The sequence below is a fragment of the Zootoca vivipara genome, chromosome 12 (assembly GCF_963506605.1).
Source record: "Zootoca vivipara chromosome 12, rZooViv1.1, whole genome shotgun sequence".
Taxonomy (NCBI): Eukaryota; Metazoa; Chordata; class Lepidosauria; order Squamata; family Lacertidae; genus Zootoca; species Zootoca vivipara.
The window spans coordinates 11,681,608-11,705,162 of record NC_083287.1 but is presented as its reverse complement, the minus strand read 5'-3'; the positions used below and the strand labels follow the sequence as shown (position 1 = coordinate 11,705,162).

The following is a 23,555-nucleotide window of genomic DNA, read 5'->3' as shown; positions in this document are numbered from 1 at the left end:
AATTTACTTTTTAAAAAGAAAAAAATGTGTTACTAGCTCTTATTTTGAGCAGTATCTGCTGCATGGTCCTGCTTGCAAAGGATTAGCGTCTTCTGTACAACCCCTTCCATCATTCTCAGTTCTTGTCTCACTGCCTCTTCCAGTTTGTGGAATTAGACTTAATAGTATTACAGTGGTACCTTGGTACTCAAACGGCTTGGTTCCCGAACGCCGCAAACCCGGAAGCAAGTGTTCCGGTTTGTGAAAGTTTTTCTGAATGCCGAACGTCTGATGCGGCAGACAAGCGGCTTCCGATTGCAAGCGTCAATCAGAAGCTGCGCCCCGGAAATTGAACATTTCAAAAGTCGAACGTCCTTCTGGAACAGATTATGTTTGACTTCTGAGGTACCACTTTATTCATTTATTTAAACCATCCCTTTCAAGATGCAAATACATTTTTAAGAATCATGACAAATTATTCAAAGTATAACACTTGTGTTTCAGTGGCACAGAATGTGGGGCCCATTGCAGAAGAACTGATTTAACCCATTTTTAAAATATAGTCAAGTTTTAAAAATGTAATTTGCCTGGCGTGCGCGTCTTCTTTCAAGTCTCACCTTGGCTCTTTTCCTGAGGGGTGGCATCAATCGCCTGCCAGCCATCAAAGCCCTTCGGTAAGTCTGGCCTTTTCATCCAGACATCGTTCCATACGTGGAAATTCCTGTATTCAGTCAGGTTTCAGAATTAAAATAAAAAATTATCATCAGCTGTACTTTCATGATCAAACAGACATTAGAATTAGACGGTATAGGAAGGCATAAATAGTAATGGGCCATTGATTTAACAACTCAGTGTAATCTTCAGAGAATGCCAGCTGATGAATTTCTGGCATCTCAATATATGAAACTAGACCAAGGATGGGGTGGAGAGGATCATTGAAATATACTCGGAGTTGAGAGTGAATTTCATGCTCTTTATTCAGCTCATAGTCATCCAGGAGAAGAAGAGAAGAATGGCTCTTTCCCCAAAACCATCTGCTTACATTATTTACACAATGGGCCTTGCGTGATTGGCTACTTCAGGGCTACACCTGTGGGCCAATCAGGTTCCGGATTCACTTCCACCTGGAGTTGGATTGGGTAGCTCCTGCGGACCAATCAGACTGCTGATTCTGAATCCTATTGTTCTAGGATTCAGCTCAGTACATAACAATCATATTAAATGCAATAAGATTTAGGCTCTCAACTTCCTCCTTACAACCATTCTTTTCCTACGAGTGGGAATTTCAGAAAGAGGTAGTAATCTGTAGCGATGATTACCAAATCGAGTCTGTTGTTAGATTCTCCATTTTCCCTCCGTTTTCATTCAAGTAAATGTCAACTTTAAGATTTTCCTCTGTGTCGTGAGCTGAAGCAAAATTGGTCACGCTCCTGGCTGGAATCCCCAGGCTGCGCATAACTGAAATACAGAGAAGGATGTCGGCCTCAGATTCAATTGGCTCCCTTCAGCCACACTCAACACCCATAAGAGTTCAGAATTTAATCAGGGGGAGTTTCCCAAGGGAAAAAGAATGGGCTCTGTTCCCAGAAGAAGATATGAGGCTGGGCTGGAATAGGAGGGCAAATGGTGCCGTGACCTCAATGGTGCAGTTGTACAACGGTTTTAGAAGATCTTCAAACTGAATATTATAAGGAATATTATAAGCCCTGTAGGATCAGACCAAATGTCCATCCAGTTGGGGAATCTCCGACCTGATGTTTGCAGGCAGCATGGCACCCACAAAGGTCTTCCTTGCTGCTATTGGGCACTGGGGAGGGAGTTGGCTAGAGGGGCTTCCCAGCTTGTTTAGTGGCCCATCTTATTGCCTACCGGGTCTGTGGAGCTGGCAGCAGGTTGAGCTGGCAGCAGGCACCACCATAAAGGGAGAGATGCATAGCTGCCAAGTCTCCCGTATTCCCTGGGAAATCCCCGTTTTTCCAGCTGTTCCTAGCTGAAAAAATGGATTTTTTTGTTTCCCCCCGGGTTATTCTGGCACGGCCGCCATTTTGGAACTGAGCGAAGCATGCTCAGAAGCGACTTTTGATGCTGCTCTGCCCAGTTCCAAAATGGCTGCAGTGCGACTTCTGGCACGGTGGCCATTTTGGAACTGGGCAAAGCAGCATCAAAAGTTACTTCTGAGCATGCTCCGCCCAGTTCCAAAATGGCGGCAGCGCTACTTCCGGTCTGCTACTTTCGGCCCGGTCCCTTATTTCTCCGACAGCAACTTGGCAGGTATGGAGATGTGTGTGTATTGGAGTGAGAAGCAGAGGCGTAAACTAATGGAATACGTGGAGCTGGCAAGGATGACAGGACGAATAAGGGATCAAAAAAGACCAAAGGTTCCAAAAGGATTGGAATAAATTTGTGGAGTATTTAAAGGAATATTGTAAAAATGTGAAGACCCTGGTACGACTAACATAAAAACTGCAACAAAAAGAATAGGTACCTATGTCTGTGAACAAGATAAAATGAAAAATATTAAAGAGAAAGGCAAGGGAAAATTGGGAAGGGCTCATAAAAATAAAAGAAGAAACTGGAAAACCAAATGAGGGGAAGAGGGGAAGTCGGATTTGGCAAAACATCAGTATATATGAGAAGATTATATAAATATGATTATGGATGTATGAACTGTATAAAATAGAGGCTCGCATTAATATAATAACCAATTATTAGAGGTACAACGATATAGGAAATTGTGGATTAAGGTTATTTTGAAAATATTTGTTTTGCATATGTGAAAATAATAAAAAACAATTTTTAAAAAAGAGAGAGAGAGAAGCAGAGGCGTTTGTGTGTCTCTGACCTGCGCATGTGCAGCAAGTGAGTCTGTGTGCAAGAGAGATAGCATTGTGGCTACCTCGTACTGTATATTTTTCCTGATACAAAGCAATTATCCCCTTTGACCTCTACAATCAGGACCAGTGGGACATAGCTGACTTCTCACAGAAAGCATGAGATAGTCCCTCGGGGTAATGGAACAGTAGTAATGGTACACTAAATGCCGTTCCCCTCACAGCAGCCATGTTGTGGCACAACCTGGCAGCCATTTTGTGACTGGCGCCCCCAGCACTTCCTTAAAATTTGAAATGTGCCCACTGGGGTCCAAAAAGGTGGGCGACCCCTGACCTAGTGCAACACCCCATTTCCAAGATATTAGTGGGAAGCCTGCAAGCTTGGTTTGAGGGAAACAGCCGCACTCTCTTATGTCCCAGCTTCTCATATTCTATCCATCAAAAGCCCACAAAGATGGAGGATTTGTTTAGTTCAGGCATCCCCAAACTTCGGCCCTCCAGATGTTTTGGACTACAATTCCCATCTTCCCCAACCACTGGACCTGTTAGCTAGGGATCATGGGAGTTGTAGGCCAAAACATCTGGAGGGCCACAGTTTGGGGGATGCCTGGTTTAGTTGAATTCCCTCCAAGATGTATGCCTCACCTGTGGTAAGCACTCCAGAGAAAACCCAGCACTGACCAAACAAGACACTTTTTTTGGTTCTGTAATACTGCTGCAAAATGGGGACGCTTCCTGTCCAGGCTAGAGGCGGTGTGCCACCAGTATATTTCCCTGACCAGCTTGCAAATACCACTCCACGATCATCCTCGGAGTTAACCTAAAAAGCAAACGAAGATAGCAGAGCCATACAGTGAAACCCCTAAATGGCTTCGTATACCCGAAGGAGCGTCTCCACCCCCATTGTTCAACACTGAGGTCCAGCTCCGAGGGCCTTCTGGCAGTTCCCTCACTGCGAGAAGCGAAGTTAAAGGGAACCAGGCAGAGGGCCTTCTCGGTGGTGGCGCCCGCCCTGTGGAACGCCCTCCCATCAGATGTCAAGGAAATGAACAACTATCTGACTTTTAGAAGACATCTGAAGTTTTTAATGTTTGATGTTCTGTTTTAATTTGCTGGAAGCCGCAGAGAGGAATTGATATACAATGAATTGAAAAAAATGTTTAAAATAACATTTGTAAAAAAAAAAACACCCAGAAACTTTTCTACTAGGAATGACAGGTTCTGACATTCCAAAAGACCAGAAAAGACTGTGTATGTATGTGACAATAGCTTCAAGGATGCTACTAGCCCAACGATGGAAAGAACCAAAAGTCCCGACTAGGGAAGAATGGCAAGCCAAACTGCTGGACTAAGCTGAAATGGCAAAATTGACCGGGTGACTCGGGAATCAAGAAGATAACGACTTTTAAAAAAAGAACGAGGAAAATTTATAACTTACTTAGGAGACCATTGTAAACAAATAAAAACATTAGCTGGACTTTAAAAAATAACTTATAAAGAAACGAAAGGCATGGGTAATTTAGAGAGATAAAAACTGTGGAGAACGTAATGATATTTAGCTTTAGAAAAATTATTTTAAGGACCCATGCAGGGGAGCGGGGGAGGGAAGTCACGGGATTCAGAGAATCTCATATATGTTAAGAGTTCTTTCTTTTTATTATTTTAAATTTGTTCTTGTGAAAACTAATAACATTTTTTTAAAAAGGAAGCTGTGCAGAGTGGCTGGGGCAAACCAGTCAGAGGGACGACATATAAATTTATTATTATTAATTAAATTTCTACCTTCCTCTTCCCCAAGCATCTGGAAGGCCACACACTCCCTATCTCTGTATTATGCTATGGCCACGATAGGTGTACAGGGCATGGTCTGAAAGTATTTGGTCAGATTTCTTGTCCTAACCCCAAAGAATCCAATCTTGAGTTAAAAGGTACATTTAAGAACTTACCAATGCTGACATGGCCCTGGAGATGATCACGGGATCTTTCTTCGCCTTCGGTTTGAGCTGGCTTTTATCCAGAAGGTACATGCAACAATCCAAAACATCTTCCTCAAACTGTTTTGAGACAGAAAGCAAAGTCTTACATTTAAGACTTTCCTTCAATTAACACAGCATAAAACTGCTGCCGAGATGTCAATACGTCCTCTGCAAACTTCAAATGAATTCAATGCTTGTGAAATGTGTGGTGCTGACACGCAGAAGGAAAAATGGGACTGTCTCTGAGATCATTGCCACTGTTCAGCAGTGAACAATATTTAACCAGCTGCAACAAAACATGTCTCTCCCGTATCGGTCCCTATAGACACAGCAGGCGCTATAACTCTCCAATGGTTTGACTTCATCCTCAAAGGTAGATTGCCATTTTTTGGGGGGGGGCACTCTTCATGGATTTTTTAAGCATTAAAAAATAATAATTGCCCAGACATTTTGCAGATTTACTGAAAATCTGCCCAGATGCCATTTTGCAGCCAGATTCCCCGGGAAAACCCAGACAAATGGCAGCCCTACATAAAGGCGTGCTCCTCCATTGTCTCTTGAGGCAGACGGATGCCGACAGATGCCTACATAAAGCATTTGAGACACAACAGCTTTGAATGTATAAAGGGGTCTTTTTTTCCCATGCACAAAATATAGCAGTGCATCCCACTAATTCCGTCTCTAAAGGCTTTTATAAAGGCTGCTGAGAATTGTTGGGTGCATGTCAATATGCTACTGCCCTCTTCTGGCAGGAATACGATTTGTTTAAATGGAAGTTTTCATAGAGTTGCAGAGTTGCAAAGGGGGGTACCAAAGGTCATCTAGTCCAACCCCCTGGAATTCAGGAATCTCAACACGTGGTCTCCCATCCAACTGATATTATATTGTGTAGATGTGGTACAAAGGAAGACACCGGTGAGTGTCAGAGGCCAAAGCCTATGCTTACCCACAACGTACCCTGCTGTTCTGTCAACAATGCTGAAGGATAATTTCTCTGGGCTGCATACAAAATTGTAAGTTGCTCAGGGGGTGCTGATCAAATGTTGGGAGGAAAAAAGGAAAACGGGGGGGGGGGCGGCAGGGTTGGAATGAAATATCATGGCTGAATGCCTGGAACACTGAGCAAAAGCACTCTAAAATGACGTTTTGTTGCTGCAGGCTCCTCTAATAGAGACTTAGGTTTTTGAGTATCTTGGGGCCACCCCAAAAACGAGGTAATGATTTCTACTTAACATGAGGGACAGCCTAGGCATATGGAAGACTAGAAGCTTGCACATTATTTTTTTAAAAACTCCAGTAAGTACTTGCAAGCTTCCAGGGTGTACTGATTGGATGTACTGATGGAGTTTGCCTACCCATAATAGTATACAATACATATCATGAAGGAGAAATTAGGGTTCACAGGATGTATACTGTGAGTTAAAAAACCCCTCTATTCTCACACAGGAACGTTTTGAGAGGAAGGAAAGGAGAAGGGAATATTTTCCCACGCACTAGGCCCTACTCCATATAGCAGCCACGCCAATTCTATGGGGCTGAGGCCTCTATAGCCCACCCACCCCATGTCCGCTGGGATGTAGCTCAGTCCCCAACCCAAGCTTGAGGGAGCAGAGCAGGCAGGCAGGATGTCGCCCTGGGACTTGGCGCACAAATGTGGCATTGGGTGGATGCCTGGTTGGTCTTTCCTGATGCGACAGTCATCATGCGCAGTTCCCCCAGTGTTGGATGCAACTCAGCATGTGTGCTACATAGCGGTACGGTCCTCACCGGAGCTGGCAGCCTCAGATGTGAGCCTTAAAAATACATTAAAATGTGTGACATTTTAATGTATTTTTAATCTTTGTTGGAAGCCGCCCAGAGTGGCTGGGGAAACCAAGCTAGTTGGGCGGGGTACAAATAATAAATTATTATTAATATTCCAGCATTAAAGGAACATTAGAAACTGCCCAAGATCAGGTCAGACCACCTAGTCCAAAAGTATTCATTCCAATTGACTCTCCAGGATTGCAGGCAGATACCTATCCAATGTGCGGGCAACTGATCATTTTAGTGCAACAAGTGAAGATTTCCTATTATTATTATTATTATTATTATTATTATTATTATTATTATTATCATCATCATCATCCCCGTGCCCCCGCTCCCGAAATTCCTCTCCTCCCATCTCAAAAAACAAACAACCCCAGGCCTGAACAGGATTCCAAGGCTTCTGTTTGTGGTTGCTGGAACCTCAAACAGAACTGCAACCTGCTTACATCCAGACCGAAAGAAAGAGAGAAACATACGAGTCTTTACCTGCCCAAAATTCCAAGGTCTTCCACGTATCATTTTTGTTGATCCAACGTAGAGATATCCGGTGTCATTGAGCACGTACTCGGCTCTTTCAGCATCACCAGGCATGAAGACAGAATCCGCTAAAGAAAATATGTGAGCGTGTTCATTCTTTTTTTTTCAGGAAGTCTGACTGGGGAGAAACTGGGCAAACGACATACTTGCGGCTTTCAGGCAGTAAGAAACTGATGGATGGACAGATAAAGAACACTGATGGGCTCAAAACTACCCAATTTGCGTTCTGGCTTCCCAGTCCCAGCTATGGACCCCACCCATAAACAAAATGGCCTGCTATATATATTTCTTCTTCTCATTATCAAGTATTTTCATTGCTTTCTTTTTCTGGGGATACTTCAAGGGTACGCAGTACCAACACTTTTTTTCCAGATGAAAAGCACTGGTTAGAAGTGTGGCACTTACTGTAACAACTGGCACCTTTCTTTCTAGAAGAAAAACACTGAGTATTTCCTGAATAAAAAAGGTAAAGGGCCCCTGGATGGTTAAGTCCAGTCAAAGGCGACTATGGGTTTGCGGCACTCATCTCGCTTTCAGGCCGAGGGAGCTGGCGTTTGTCTGCAGACAGCTTTCTGGGTCATGTGGCCAGCAGGACCGAACCACTTCTGGCACAACAGAAAACCGTGATGGAAACCAGAGTGCACGGAAACGCCATTTACCTTCCCACCACAGTGGTACCTATTTATCTACTTGCACTGGCGTGCTTTTGAACTGCTAGGTTGGCAGGAGCTGGAACAAAGCAATGGGAGCTCATTCCGTCGTGCGGATTCGAACCGCCAACCTTTGCATCGGCGAGCCCAAGAGGCTCAGTGAATAAACCTCTTCTTGAATCAGATATAGAATCTGACTCTTCTTTTTTCCTTTCCTTTCCCCCTTTTTTGTGCCCTTAACTTAGCTGGTTTTATTTTTAACTTTTAGAAGTCCTCCGTCTTGGAGTGACGAAGACATACACAGAGGGATGACAGGGGGGAATGATGAGGGTCTCTGAGTGGGAGACAGAGAAAAGGGGATCTCCCAGCATGGGAGGCTGGGGGAAGAAACAGAGGTTCCCAGGTGAGAGCTGGGAAGGTCTACTTTTCTGCATATGGATAAATGATAGAGTCATACCTTGGTTTAAGTACGCTTTGGTTTGAGTACTTTCAGTTTAAGTACTCCACGGACCCATCTGGAACGGATTAATCCACTTTCCATTACTTTCAATGGGAAAGTTCGCTTCAGGTTAAGTACGCTTCAGGTTAAGTACGGACTTCCGGAACCAATTGTGTACTTAAACCGAGGTACCACTGTATTCTGGAGAAGGAACTGGCGAGCCACTCCTGTATCCCTGCCAAGAAAACTCCATGGACAAAGACAGGCGTGCTCTGGTCCATGGGGTCACGAAGAGTCAGACACGACTAAACGACAACGACGACGACCACTGTATTGTGATAGAGGGCTACTCTCTCTCTCTCTCTCTCTCTCTCTCTCTCTCTCTCTCTCTCTCTCTTTCTTTTATCCCTTGCCTATTTATTTTTTGGTTTTTTATATTGCTTTCTTTTGTTTTTGGCTTTTCTGTATCTTTCCCCCCTTTCTTAGCTTTGTTTGGCTTTTATTGTACCTCACTTTGCAGTACCTTTCAATAAAAATATTTGCCAAAAAAGAAAAGGAAAAAAGAATCTGCCTCTGCTGGATTCATTCCATCCACATGACTCGGGGAGAGGCTGCCTAACTCACTCCTGTCTGCACACAAGGGACGTTGCTTTTCTCCAGAAACAGCTCCCATCTGGGTAAGGGCTGAGCCTTAGTTTGACCAGGGCTTTTTTTTTCCAGCCGGAACTCTCTGGAACTCAGTTCTGGCCCCTCTCAGGCGCCATTGCCATTATAACAAGGGACACCGACAGAACTCTGGCCAGAAATTTAAATGCTAGGAAGAAATCTTACTCGCGAGTTACAGTCAAATAAAGGTATGTATTCTGGTAAGACTAGCAATTTTGAACAGAACAAATGAATACAAACAAGAAATTAGCTTCAAATCCACTAGAGTATATGTAGCTTGAAATAATTATTACAACTTAGAATTCACAGTAGTGTGTGTAAATAATAGTACATTACAGTGTAAAGACACAAAAGATATCAACTAACAATATCCGTAAATATCAGTCCGATTCCAAGTCGATTCAGTAAAAGAACCCAGGAGGTCCTGTTGATTTGTGAAATAGAATTCTATGTTTTTCAAATTTCGTGTCTGAGTTTGTGGAGATCAGTGTGTATCTGAATATTCATGGTGAAGTCTGGCCCCTTTTTTCCCAAGAAAACAGCACTGATTTTGAGAGTGGATGAATGGGAGCATGCACACCAGAAAGAGGGGGAAATATTGCTGCTTTTCAGAACTACTTCTGCCAACTGTTGTGCATGCTGAAAGCATGACCCTTTTGTGGCGGTTTAACCTGAGGTACATTTGGCCGTGAAGCAGACAGCCAATAAAAGAGATCAGATCTCCATCTGAAGACATCTGAAGGCAGCCCTGTTTAGGGAAGCTTTTAATGTTTAATAGATTATTGTATTTTAATGTTCTGTTGGAAGCTGCCCAGAGTGGCTGGGGAAACCCAGCCAAATCGGTGGGTGGGGTGTAAATAATAAATCTGTTGTTGTTGTTGTTGTTGTTGTTGTTGTTGTTGTTGTTGTTGTTGTAACTATGCCATTTATATCCGCCCCCTACAACTGGCTCTGTTCATTCACAAGCACAATATTTTCAAACACATTATTGGAACAGAGCGGTTGTTATCCACTCATCCCAAGAGAACGCCAAATAAAACTCATCTCCACAGCAGTCAAAGCAGATGAATGCTGGGAACTGTAGTTTCTTAATGGTTCTATGAATGGTGGTTCTGTGAGGGGGAAACTACAACTCCCAAGATTCTATGAGAGACATCATGTGTTTTAAATGTCCCACAGGGTTTTATAGGCATTTTTTCAGTGTGTTGAAATGTATCCCTGCTTACGTTTAAACTGGGTTGCAATAATTATACTGTGAGCAGCAACAGAAGGAAGTTTCATAACTTGATGACCTCATTAAAAAATATTACACTCCTCATGGAATCACTGCAAAACCAGCTTTCATTGCATTTATGAGGAAAAGAGCTAAACAAGAGACACGTTTTTAAAAGTTAACCTTATATTATAGCAATATGAATTAAATCTCATAAGGTCACATGAATTACCTTCACACCAGGGATTGAACAAAACGTAGACAAATTTTTTATCAGGAGTGTAAACGCTAGGTCCCGTGATCACATTTAGAAGATATTTTCCAATAATTGCATCTGCTGGACTGGTTACAACAATGCGGCACTAAGAAAAACACAAAAACATCATAGGGCTATAATAGTGTACAGTATATGATAAATCGTGTCCTCCCTAAAAGAGGGCACATGTTGTGGTGAGACCTGGAGACCGACCTCCTGTGTTGTGGGTGGGTAGGATTGGTCAGCCACAACACCCAATTAGTAGGTCCTTCAATGTTGGGTTTAATCTGGCCAATGGGGCGCAGTCCAAACGGATCGAGGGACCTATATATACCCATGCACGTGACTCAGAGCTTCCTCTTTCAGCGCGTGCATTCGGAAGACCCACCCACCTCTCCCTATTTTTAGGGCTTTTGCGCTTGACCTTGCTATGCCGTCGTGTGTCGTCTATCATTGGGACAGGGACATGGCAGGAATTTTCCCCACTTGGCTAATTGGCTGGTGTCATTTGGGTTTCGCCTGCCGCGTAGCAAATTGTCACAACTTGTAAGGTTGCGGAGAGGCACTGGTTCAGGTGATAGGGATGGGAGAACGCTCTCGCCATCCCTATGTGAAGGGTATTCTGTTAAAGGAATCCAGGGACTCAAATGGTTTGGTCAACCCCTGAGAGGGGGTTGTGCCCGTGCCTGAGTCCAGGGGGACATCTGGGTGGCAGACATAGTCTGTTCCCGGCTTTCCGCCTATCCAGGTGTTCACCCTTGGCTGACCTATGCTGGAGCCCTGGGTCAGGGCTACCTTCAGCACTAACTGAGCCAGCAGCGAGTGAGGCAAGGGGAAGGAGAAAGAGTCTCAAAGCTGCCCTACGATGAGGGCAGACCTGAGGGCTGTGGAGCCCTTTTGCAGAGGAGGAGGCAATACAATACAATACAAATCTTTATTATGGTCCTAGACCAGCATAAACGGGCGGGGGGATACAGTCTTTAAAATCTGATATGCGTTTTGGAAAGCTAAAAGGTATTACAACAGAAGGTGAGAAGAATTTAAAAGAAGCCAAAAGAAGGGATATTAGCATTGGGCGAGTGTGGGAGAGCATAAGAGGTTGATATATAAAAGACTATGAATTTACAGAGCACTCTGATATGTTCATTAAATCTGGTTTGTGGCACAGGTCACCCTCCGACGATACTCCTCCTCCCTCCTTCTCAGCCAGCCCAGGGACCGGGGGTATGCAGGCGTCCCTTTGCTGGCCATGGGCGTAAGGAGGTGTCACTGGTGACCAACTCTGAGGTTGTGGCACTCATCTCGCTCTATTGGCCGAGGGAGCCGGCGTACAGCTTCCGGGTCATGTGGCCAGCATGACAAAGCAGCTTCTGGCGAAGCAGAGCAGCGCACGGAAACTCCGTTTACCTTCCCACCGGAGCGGTACCTATTTATCTACTTGCACTTTGATGTGCTTTCAAACTGCTAGGTTGGCAGGAGCAGGGACTGAGCAATGGGAGCTCACCCCGTTGCGGGGATTCGAACCGCCGACCTTCTGATTGGCAAGCCCTAGGCTCTGTGGTTTAACCCACAGTGCCACCCGTGTCCATGGTGACAGTGGTACTCGTATGTAAATTACAGAAGTCCTACCACACATAGAAACAGGGTTCTCCCCCCCCCCAAGCTGGAAGGCAACAGAACTCAGTTCTTGATTACCTGGGTCCCTTGAGCACCCCTATATCACATTCTGGATATCATGAAGGGTATCGCAAATAAAATAGTGAAAAGTCTTGACCTGAAATGACATCCACCCTGAAGAGCAATTTAAACCACCTTCTGTGGGGTAGCCATAACATGTAAATGGCCATGTCAGTCACTCTAGGCTATCCCAAACATATGTACCTCCTTCCCATTTGCTTGACAAATCTTGGCATTCCAGGGTTGATCTGTCTGTCCTGATCTTGCCTTCATGGATAGAAGAGTCCCATTGGATTGCATTGGTTTTTCACCTGGAAGGACGCAAATTCACAACGAACAACATTAATAAATTCAAAAAAAGTGTTAGCAGCGAATATGACAATAGCCGTTGTTTTCAGGCGCCCTCTCTGAAGCATTTTCTACTGCACAGAGAAGGAGGCTGAAGATGCCAAATAATTTTGCTAAGTGGCTTGTGTGTTTCCTCTAATATAACAGTCCCAGGAGGTAAGCAGTACATTGTATTCACAATCTCTTTAACCCACAATTTGGCATCTGATGTAGAATCACAAAACCCTCGATTAAACAATGAGTTCCTGTTTAGATAAAAGATTAGCAGTGTGTGTTGTTCTTTCTGTACTCAAGGAGTAGCGTGGCTTCAAAGATTATGATATTGTTACATTGCTAAAGCCAAGCAAATCTCAATGTGATCAGTGCCTGGAAGAGATTTAGTTGAGATTCCCCCATTGGACTAGAAGACCCTTGGGATTCTTTCCAACTCTATGATTCTACTAGTGTAATTCAGCCCGTTGAGTAAACGGGCGCTAGAACATCCCGGGGTTCGGAGAAGTGCTTGCGCAGCGCTTCTCCGAACCCCGGGACATGTCCTTGTTGTCGCCGGCAGGGGGACAGGAACGAAGGAAGAGAAAGCAGCCCTTTCTCCTCCTTCCTTCCTCTCCCCCAGCCGCAGATAGGAAGGAGACATCCTGGAGTTCGGAGAAGTGCTTGCGCAGCGCTTCTCCGAACCCCGGGACCTGTCCTTGCTGGACACACACATGCACGCTCTCCCCCCCCCCGCTGCCGCCAACGCTCAGTCCGGCTGGGAGCAGCGGTTGGCGGCCGCAGGGAAACGGTAGGTGGGGGGGGAGAGCGTGCACGTGTGTGTGTGCAGTCTCTGCATCCAATCCCTGTGTCCGTGGGGCACATGCACAGTAGCGCGGACACAGGGACACAGGGAACCTGGACGCAGAGACACTTGCACTTTATTATATAGGATGGTAGTCTACCTGGAAGGTCCCAGAGACTACGTACCTGGGATGTCAGTGGAATAAAAAACAACAACATGCATTTCCAGCTATGGTTCCCCTCTTGAGTTCCACTCCCCTTCCTCTTCTCAACAGATATAAAAATATCTGCATTGGAAGCCAAACAAATACTTTTAATTTTATTGAACTTGCCCACTGTGTCTGCCTGACCCTGGTAGCAGATTGTGGCATCTCTGAAGGACAAACGGCTGAATTACTCTGCTGCATTCCTAGACACCCTGGGACGAATCCAGTAATGTTTCGCTGGCTTACCAACGCTGAGCTGCAGTGTGACGTTGTCATTGTTGTTCAGCTCCCTGCTTAAAGTCAGCTTCAACTCAAAAGGCTGCCCACGTCTCACAATCAGGCTGCCGTTGTTGTAGTCGCCGGTGCGATGGAGGCGAGTATTCTGCTCTCGGAGGAAATCGATTCCAGTAACCTTCAGCGGATCCCCTGGAAAGGATGGCAAAGAAGGCAATAAATAAATAATAATAATAATAATAATATTTTATTATTTAAACCCCGTCCATCTGGCTGGGCCTCCCCAGCCACTCTGGGTGGCTTCCAACAAAATATTAAAAATTCAATAAAACACCAGACATTAAAAACTTCCCTATGCAGGGCTGCCTTCAGATGTCTTCTAAAATTCAGGTAGTTGTTTATCACCTTGACATTCAATGGGAGGGCGTTTCACAGGGTGGGCGCCACTACTCAGAAGGCCCTCTGCCTGGTTCCCTGTAACCTCACTTCTCGCAGGGAAGGAACCACCAGAAGGCCCTCGGAGCTGGACCTCAGCGTCCGGGCTGAACTATGGGGGTGGAGCTGCTCCTTCAGTTGTACTGGGCCGAGGTCGTTTAGGGCAATGATTTTCATGTTTGTCTGCATATTAGGGGAGGCTGGCATCTCATTCAGCTTGGTGGTTTCTAAAGTTTAAAGGCAATGTTAACGCTACAGCATGTACAACTTTACAAAAGGTAAAGGTAAAGGACCCCTGGATGGTGAAGTCCAATCAAAGGGGACTCTGGGGTTGTGGTGCTCATCTCTGCTTTTAGGCCGAGGGAGACAGCATTTGTCCACAGACAGCTTTCCTGGTCATGTGGCCAGCATGACTAAATTGCTTCTGGTGTAACGGAACACTGCGAGAGCGCACGGAAACGCCATTTACCTTCCTGCCACAGTGCTACCTATTTATCTACTTGCACTGGTGTGCTCTCGAACTGCTAGGTTGGCAGGAATTGGGACAGAACAACAGGAGCTCACTCCATTGTGGGGATTCGAACCACTGACCTTCTGATCGGCAAGCCCAAGAGGTTCAGTGGTTTAGACCACAGCGCCACCCGCTCCTATAAGCTTACAACAAGGATATGAGGCTGGCAGAAGATTCAGCCTGCTGTATACTGGGGAGGGGAAACCTTCTTTTCTTTGTACCCGGTATGGAAATGCAGGCGGCCAACGGAGGAGAGATGTAGCAATCCACTGCTCCTCTGCCAGTCAGCTTAGGAGAAGGCAAATATTTTTACTATGCTGCTTAATAGCCTGTGTTTCTGTGCTGGCCACAGAGTAAGGGCTTCCTCCCTACTGCATAGAAACAGAGGCTACTATCAGTGCCTTCATGCTGATATTACAAACCTGCGTAACAAACATTACACAGGTTTGTAATTTTTTGTTGCCATCTTTACGAGGCTGTCTTTAGCAGCTGAATCTTAAAGGATATAAATGATCCCATGCCATCTTTGTGCTTACACCTAACAAGCGATGTCGTTTTAGGTCTGCCCAAACTTGCATTCCGATTCCCCAAGGAGCTTGTTGTGACGTGGGGTTTGTGATTTCAGCTCTCTTGACATAACATGCTGGAGACAGTTCTCTAGTAACAGCTCTTTATTAAAGTGAACAAGACTGAAGACTGAGGAGAGGAAAGCTACATTTATAGGGACAGGGGACTAGCTAGGAAGGGATACATTTTGGAGGGAACAATATCAAGCAATCACAGTGCTGCCTTTTGGAGGAAACCAATAAGACAGTGGATCCAAATACAGCAGCTTAAATGAACCAATAGTAGCTGTACTCTCTGGAACCAAAAGGCAGTTACTTTATCCTAATGCAAATACAGACAATAATAATACAGATATAAAATCCTTTGACTCAATACACAACACCCCTCCCCCCCTAGTGAGCACAGCAGACGTAATCCCTCAGGTACTGTGGGGTCCTACAACTTCTACCTGATCTCCTGACAACAGGTGTTGCAGGTTCTGGATTGGGTGTTACCTGTGGTGGAGGGGCTGCTATAGGGGTTTCGTCAGGAACAGATGGAGTCCCAGACATCTCAGGGTCCCCGACCTGTACCTCGTCATCCTGAGGACTAGCAGACCCTGGTTCATTTGCTGAAGCCCCTGGTGACTGCACCTCTGGGCCATCTTCACTCTGGTCTCGCAGCTGTGCGTCATTAGCCAGGGATGAATTATCCTCAGTCTGTAAATTCTCTGCATCTGACTCCTCCCTGCTGAGCGCCCGGCGCCTCAGCTGATCTATATGTCTCTTCCAAACTTGCCCATTTTCCAAGGTCACATAATAGGACACAGGTCCACTAGCCCGGGTGATCACACCGGCCACCCACCGCGGACCACGTGAATAGTTCCTCACCCAGACCAGATCTTCAGGGGCGAGATACCTTGTTGTGTCAGTCTCAGCCTGGGGGGTTGCTCTTGAATTACGGTTTGGCATTTTATCTGGGTGGACATAATCCAGCACCGTTACCAGTCTTCTACCTAAGAGCAGCTCGGCTGGCGACTTGCCCGTCGCAGTACACGGCGTCGCATGCTGCAAAAATAACATTCGCGCAATGCGAGCCGACCAGTTACCCTCCATTAAGCGCGCAATGGATTCTTTGGCTGTTCTTACCATGCGCTCAGCCTGCCCATTGGAGGATGGGTGAAAGGGCGCGGATGTGACCCCTCTTATAAAGTTATCAGCCAAGAATGCCCTGAATTCTTGGGATACAAAAGCTGCCCCATTATCTGATACAATGGTCTCAGGTAACCCGTGGGTAGCAAACAGCTGCCTCAACACCTTGATTACGGCAGCTGATGCCATGCTAGGGACCATCGCCACTTCTAACCATTTGGAATATGCATCAACGATAACCAAAAAGACCTTCCCTTGGAATGGCCCAGCAAAATCTATGTGCAGCCGGCTCCAGGGAGTCCTGGACTGCTCCCACCAGTGGACTGGTGCTCTGGCCACTTCTGGCCGCACCTCTTGGCATGCCTTGCATGTTCGTACCCATTGTTCTATGTTCTGGTCCATTCCAGGCCACCACACATAACATCGGGCTAGCGACTTCATCCTGACCATTCCCGGGTGTCCCATGTGAAGCGTCTCAAGAACCCTGTTTCTCAGTGGTGCTGGGATGATCACCCTATCTCCCCATAGGAGACAACCCTTATGCATGGACAATTCGTGCTGCCTTGTCGCATAAGGCCTGAATTTTTCTTCATGCGGACCACCTGGCCACCCCCTCCCCACCCAAGTGAGCACACGGGAGAGAACAGCATCTTTCCTAGTTTTCTCAGCTATATCCGTAGCTGTTACAGGAGCCCCCGGAAGTGTTTCTAGCATCATAATGTGCTCCGCCGGAGCAGGATCCTCATTGCTCCCGCCAGGAAGGGGCAATCGACTCAGCGCATCAGCATGGCACAACTGTTTCCCCGGCACATGGGTCAAGGTGTACTGGAACCCATTCAGGAATATTGACCAACGCAACATTCTGGGGGAGAGAATTTGTGGCGTTTGTTTGTTTGGGTTGAACAACCCTAACAGTGGTTTGTGGTCCGTTTCAATGGAGAAATGGCGACCGTACAAATAATCATAGAACCTTTTGATTCCGGACACAATAGCCAGTGCCTCTTTATCAATTTGAGCATAGTTGCGCTCCGTGGGCGACAACGTACGGGAATAGAAAGAGATGGGCTTTTCCGACCCATCCGGTTCCCTATGACTCAGCACAGCCCCCAGACCGTATTGAGAGGCATCACATGCCAGGACCAGCGGCTTTGACTCATCATAATGAGCAAGGACGCTCCTGCTACTCAGCATTCCTCGCAAGGAGTCAAAAGCCTTCTGCTGCTCCCGCCCCCATCGCCACACATTCTTTTTCTGCAATAGTCTATGTAATGGTTCAGCTACCGAAGCTTTCTGGGGTAAGAACGAATGATAAAAGTTAATAAGTCCCAGGAATGACTGCAACTCCGTCTTGTTCTGTGGTCGTGGTGCCTCGATGATGGCCTTAATCTTAGCATCTGTGGGGTGGATGCCTGATGCATCAATTTTAAACCCCAAGAAATCCACCGTTGGCACCCCAAAACTGCATTTTTCCTTTTTCAGTTGCAACCCCACCTCCTTGAACTTGAGCAACACTGCACGGACACGCGCAACCAGTTCCTGTGGGTCTTTTCCAGCAATCAAAACGTCATCAAAAAATGGCAAGACCCCCGGCAGACCTCTTAACAGGCGTTCCATGAGCCCTTGAAAAATCCCTGGGGCCACACAAACTCCGAACTGTAATCTGTTAACTCTGAACGCCCCTTTATGTGTGACAATAGTCTGTGCTTCCGCTGATTGTGGGGTTACTGGCAGCTGTTGGTAAGCTTGTGCCAGGTCAATTTTGGCGAACACCTTGCCCCCAGCCAGTTTAGCCAACAGATGTGATACGACTGGAATGGGGTATGAGTTTCCCCTGAGTGCCTTATTGATAGTACATTTGTAATCTGCACATATCCTGACTTCCCCATTTGCTTTAAGGGGCGTGACGATTGGAGTCTCCCACTTAGCAGAGTCCACGGGTGAGAGAACTCCCTGCTTGACCAATTTATCCAGCTCTGCCTCGATCTTGGGTTGCAGTGCAAATGGCACTCGCCTTGGTTTGAGTCGGATTGGGGCCACACCGGGGTCCAACTCGAAGTCAACTGGGGGCCCTTTATAACAACCCAGTTTTCCATTAAAGAGACCAGCAAATTCCTTGCATAATGCCTCGCTCATCTCAGGGCAGGTTTGGATTGAATTAAGCCCTGAGATACTCAGTCCCAGGGCGGGGAACCAGTCAGTGCCCAGGAGACTGGGGCGACTGCCCTTCGCAATCACCAGTTTGAGTACAGCCTGTTTGTCCCGGAACTGTACTCTCACGGCACACATTCCCATAACATGGATGCGGCCTGCTGAGTACGACTGCAAGGTTGCCGGGAAGGGCTCCAGAGGGGGCAACTTACCCCTGGGGAAGAATGTCTTCGCGGTCTGGTCCGACACGATGGTGAATGCAGATCCGGAGTCCACCTCCATGTCGCACTGCTGACCCTCAATCTTCACCTTGACGTGTGCCTTGCCTTGCGCTGGAAACTGCACGGCCCTCCCGTTGATCTCCGTTACGTAGTGGCAGTCCTTTAGAAAACGAGTTGCTGTGGGCGGTCTGCGATGCTCCAGTCTAGGTGCTCCTGTTGCTCCCGACGCCGCCGATCTACAGACCCTGGCGATGTGACCCGTCTTTCCGCACGTCCGGCACATAGCATCCCTGAAACGACAACTCTTCCGCTCATGGTTTCCGCCACAACCTGGGCAACTGCCTCGGCGATCTTTGTGCACTGTGCAGGCCTGACGCACCAACTCGACCCCACGGACTGGGCTCTGGCTCGGAGTAGCCTCTAGCTCGTCCATGGCATGCGCAACTTCTATCTGTGGCTTAGTGGCCTTGCGACTGGCATCAAGCTCCTCTCTTTCATAATTCTCCGTGGCGGTGGCCTCCTTCAAGGCTGAAGCAAGGGTAACCTCTTCTTTAGCCACGATGCGTCTTCTGGCTTTCTTGCTGCTCAGACCACCAATAAACCGATCCAGGAGAGTCTCTTCCAGATTTTGGAAGCCGCAGTGCTGAGCGAGCTTCCGGAGTTCAGCCAGAAATGTGGATACAGACTCCCCAGCATGCTGCTGCCTCTTATGGAACTCCATCCGCCGGGCCATCTTGGTCTCAGTAGGCGCCAAGTGGCTTGTTAGGCAGGCAAGAATATCTTTGAGAGATGTCTCACTCAGCTTCGCTGGAGCAAGTAATGCCTTGGCCAGCTTGAAGGTCTCGGGCCCACAGTAGCTCAGGAATGTGGCCCTTCTTTTGCTGGCATCGGTGATCCCTTGAGCCACTGCAAAGAACTCGAAGCGTTCGACGTAGTCTTCCCATGTGTGGGGCTCTGATGGCTGGAAGGGCTCCAATACCCTTGGACTCTCCATTGTCCTAGCGGGCAGGGTCGTCTTCTCAGCTGGCCAGTGAGTCTTGTTCTAAGCTGCAATCCGGACTCTGAGGCAGGGCTGTGTTTAACCGCTCCTCAGCATTCCGGATCCCACCTTCGTCGCCAGTTGTTGTGACGTGGGGTTTGTGATTTCAGCTCTCTTGACATAACATGCTGGAGACAGTTCTCTAGTAACAGCTCTTTATTAAAGTGAACAAGACTGAAGACTGAGGAGAGGAAAGCTACATTTATAGGGACAGGGGACTAGCTAGGAAGGGATACATTTTGGAGGGAACAATATCAAGCAATCACAGTGCTGCCTTTTGGAGGAAACCAATAAGACAGTGGATCCAAATACAGCAGCTTAAATGAACCAATAGTAGCTGTACTCTCTGGAACCAAAAGGCAGTTACTTTATCCTAATGCAAATACAGACAATAATAATACAGATATAAAATCCTTTGACTCAATACACAACAGAGCTGGTTACAGAACTGGCCACGGAAAGTCAACGCAAAAGCCCCGTGGCTTTATAATTATTTCTAGACGAGCAATTTCCTGCTTCTTAGCGCTGTACCTGTCCAGTGCACTGAATACGTGTACAGAGAAGGAGGGAGTGGGGTCAGCAAACTCTTTCTTTTTTAAACTATTGTTGCATTGATGTAATGACAGATGGGCGAGCTATGTCTCCCTGCTGTACAGTTACTAAAAGGTACAGGCACACCTTTGCAAGCAAATGTTGACCATTCTAACTTTGAAAGGCCACCTCTTCCCTCCCATTAATAAATCTTTCAATCTGACCTTGAGTTGACTGTGAGCTAGAAACTGTGAGCTAGAAACAAAGGTGGATTTGTTGTGGGGGTTATGTAAACCCCTCAAACTTATACGGTTATACCTGCATTGCAGGGGGTTGGACTACATGACCCTTGGGGTCTTTTTCAACTTTACAATTCTATTATTCTATGGCTTAGTTGTTAGGGATGACTGCCAGTGACTATGGCTTGGCCGGGTAAGTTTTGTGGCGACTTTAGCTTCTCCTTGGGCCAGAAGTCAGCAATTTATCCTAATCACAAGCCTTTCAAGAAGGAGGTTGCCTTGACAGAGCTGGTTTCTTCCGGCCTGGGACTTCCCACCCAAGAATATCATGTACAGAGAACCTTGGTTCTCAAATGCCTTGGTTTTCAAATGCTGAAAACCCAGAAATAAGTGTTCCGGTTTTCGAATGCTTTTCGGAAGCCGAACGTCCGATGTGGCTGTCGGCTATTGTTTCTGAAGCACCTGCACCAATTAGAATCTGCGCCTTGGTTTTCAAACATTTTGGAAGTCAAACGGACTTCTGGAACAGATTAAGTTTGGCGCTTTTGTCTTTGCTATTTATTTTGCATTTTTGTTTTTGCGGCTTTTTCGGATAATATGTTTTTGTGACTGTGTGGAACCCAGTTCAGCTACTGATTGCTTGATTGTGTGACTGCGGAAATGGATAAAAGCCCCCTGTGGCGAGATACACCGGTAAAGGGTCCCCGGCCGTTTGACGGTCTATTGACCCAATACCTCCCTCGCCTATTTCTTCCCCTTGCTGCTAGCAACCAGTAAATCTGTGTACTGGTACACAATTGATTGGAATCCAGTCAGATGAACAGTGAACAAAACAATTAAGTTTATTTAGGTGAAGATCTTACAAGCATAAAAAATTATTCACGGTTTCTCAAATATGTTTACTTAACTTAACCTTTAGTATTAGTTCTCCCCCTGTTCCTCCCTGACTGAAGTTCCCTTCTTATTACTCTTACAGATTCTGCACCACAGCTCACCTCACTAGCTTCTCTAACCCTCTCTCTATCTCAAAATCCTCTCCACCTCTCTCATCAACTCCCTCAACTCAACTCCCCTTATGACTGACTGCTTCTCCTTATATATCCCTGCCTATGCCTGGAGAGCTCCCATTGGCTATCTACCTCCCTGCAACTTAACTCTTGCTAGACCCCTAGAGGTGAAACGCCACACCCCCCATCCAAACAATGACTATCATCAGTGCAGGTAAGGGGGGGAAAATTAGTTTTAAATTCATCATCTACAGTACAATACAGTCTTATTTATTTTATAGTACAGTACATTGATTATTGCTTTCATTTTATGGATTGATGGCCGTGTTAGATAGTAAAATTCATGTTAAATTGCTGTTTTAGGGGTTGTTGTTAAAAGTCTGGAATGGATTAATCTGTTTTACATTACCTTCTATGGGAAAACGTGTCTTGGTTCTGGAATGCTTTGGTTTTGGAACGGATTTCCGGAACGGATTAAGTTTGAGAATCAAGGTACCACTGTATGTCCAAAGCAGCAAAATGGAATTGTGCCAATCAGTAACTTGCAATCCCACCAAATAGCTGGTAACAGATAGGAATCCCAGCCAGGGCCGTCTTAAGTGTACCGGGCGCCGTGGTGCGAGGATCCCTCCGGCGCCCCTCGTGCTTCGCCGAGCAGGGCCAGGTGCAGCAGGCAGCCAGAGGGCATGGAACGACAGGCAGGGGTGCTGCCAGCTGTGCTCCACCTCTGCCTGCTCGGCTGAAGCACGATGGCAGTAGCGGCAGAAGAGCTGCCTCTGTTGAGGGAAACCTGAACCTGGGCTACCTTCTGCCCACACTCCTTCAAGTCACAGTGAGCACAGACAGCGCTGCCCCACAATGCTCTGCAACACTTCATTTGTATGCATGAGGTGCCGCGGAGCATTGTGGGGCAGCGCTGTCAGTGCTTGCTGTGACTTGAAGGAGTGTGGGCAGAAGGTAGCCCAGGTCCAGGTCCAGGTTTCCCCCAACGGAGGCAGCTCTGCTGCCGCTGCTGCTCCCTTGCTTTAGCCACCGCTGCCGGGAAAGGAGCGGAGCGGAGCGGGCGAGGCAGAGGCGCGGGGCGGCTCCGTATGCCTCCTTGATGCGCCCCCTGCTGGGTGGGTGCCCTGGCGCACCACGCCAGTCAGCCCAATAGGAAGGACGGCCCTGATCCCAGCAGACTGCATTTCAATCCACCATATTACTGTAGTTTACAAGGATGTGCTTCTTTTGTTTTGACTCATATTGAAACTTAAAATTAAACTTTTTTTACTTTAACAGGATTAATATACCATCAGGTAAAAAAAACCTCTGAAAAGTTTGCACAAAGTATACATTAAATCAGTGCTTTTTTTCTGGGGGTATGCCCCTAAACATTTTGTGAATCTTTGTACTGTTGTATTTATTTTTCTCGATTTGAACTGTAAAATAGTTATTTTCTTGAGTCAAAATGAGAGTACCCCTAAACATGTTTTAGAAAAAAGCACTGCATTAAATTACCAATAAAACCAGATGTTAGAAACAAGTTAACCCCCCTCCAATATATATTTTTTAGCAGTTTTCAAAAAATACACGCTGTAAAACAGATTTACCTATTAAAACACCTCTCAAAGTAACATTTCTTGGCAGTATTTATTACATGCTTGGATAGAATATTAGGTTCTACTTGAACATAGTGGATCAACGGACAGAACGTATGATTTGCTTGGGTCACTCAATGGAAGACAGAATATAAATCTTTCACTCCGCTTACGATGACATTTATTAACACAAGCAGAAAGTTTAAGCATGCTTTCTATTTTTATGGGCAGAGGCTGACTCGCTGTCTTCAGCAGCAGAAACCAACAGGTGTAGGTTTTAGCAATGCAATGCAATGAATGAATGAATGAATCTTTATTTGCATCAGCCACCAGCCATAGCAATTGCGGTATACAGAAGATAAAGGTAAAAAGTCAATTATATAAAATACATTTCAGGGGTTTGGATTAATAGTCAAATAATGGATCTTATTCTAATTGCCCTGGCTAAAAACATTGCAGCCTTTGCTGTCACCTGCTCATCTTGATCTGCCAAGAAAAAGGACACGGTAACAGTGGTTGGGTGACCAGGAATGGACAATAATAGAGGGGCGA

The 23,555-nt window shown here is 46.2% G+C and overlaps 2 protein-coding genes across 3 annotated transcripts in view; both read right to left on the bottom strand.

Moving 5' to 3' along the window:
* Positions 1-23,555, bottom strand: part of TGM4 (transglutaminase 4) — a 36,172-nt gene that overhangs the window by 9,083 nt on the left and 3,534 nt on the right. For both annotated transcript variants that reach the window (XM_035129672.2, XM_035129673.2), the window contains exons 2-9: positions 13,608-13,787; positions 12,238-12,344; positions 10,333-10,462; positions 7,082-7,200; positions 4,757-4,864; positions 3,456-3,630; positions 1,299-1,437; positions 597-700 (exon numbers count right to left, since the gene is read on the bottom strand). In XM_035129672.2, the coding sequence (XP_034985563.1) occupies positions 597-700; positions 1,299-1,437; positions 3,456-3,630; positions 4,757-4,864; positions 7,082-7,200; positions 10,333-10,462; positions 12,238-12,344; positions 13,608-13,787 (1,062 nt within the window). The remainder of the gene's footprint in view (positions 1-596; positions 701-1,298; positions 1,438-3,455; positions 3,631-4,756; positions 4,865-7,081; positions 7,201-10,332; positions 10,463-12,237; positions 12,345-13,607; positions 13,788-23,555) is intronic.
* On the bottom strand, positions 13,813-22,079 carry LOC132592847 (uncharacterized protein K02A2.6-like). The gene has a single exon (XM_060280629.1). The coding sequence runs from the start codon at positions 19,599-19,601 to the stop codon at positions 15,501-15,503; it is 4,101 nt and encodes a 1,366-aa protein (XP_060136612.1). The 5' UTR covers positions 19,602-22,079; the 3' UTR covers positions 13,813-15,500.

Coding starts and splice junctions, on each gene's coding strand:
- LOC132592847 (XM_060280629.1), bottom strand. CDS start 19,601: ATGGAGAGTCCAAGGGTATTGGAGCCCTTCCAGCCATCAGAGCCCCAC.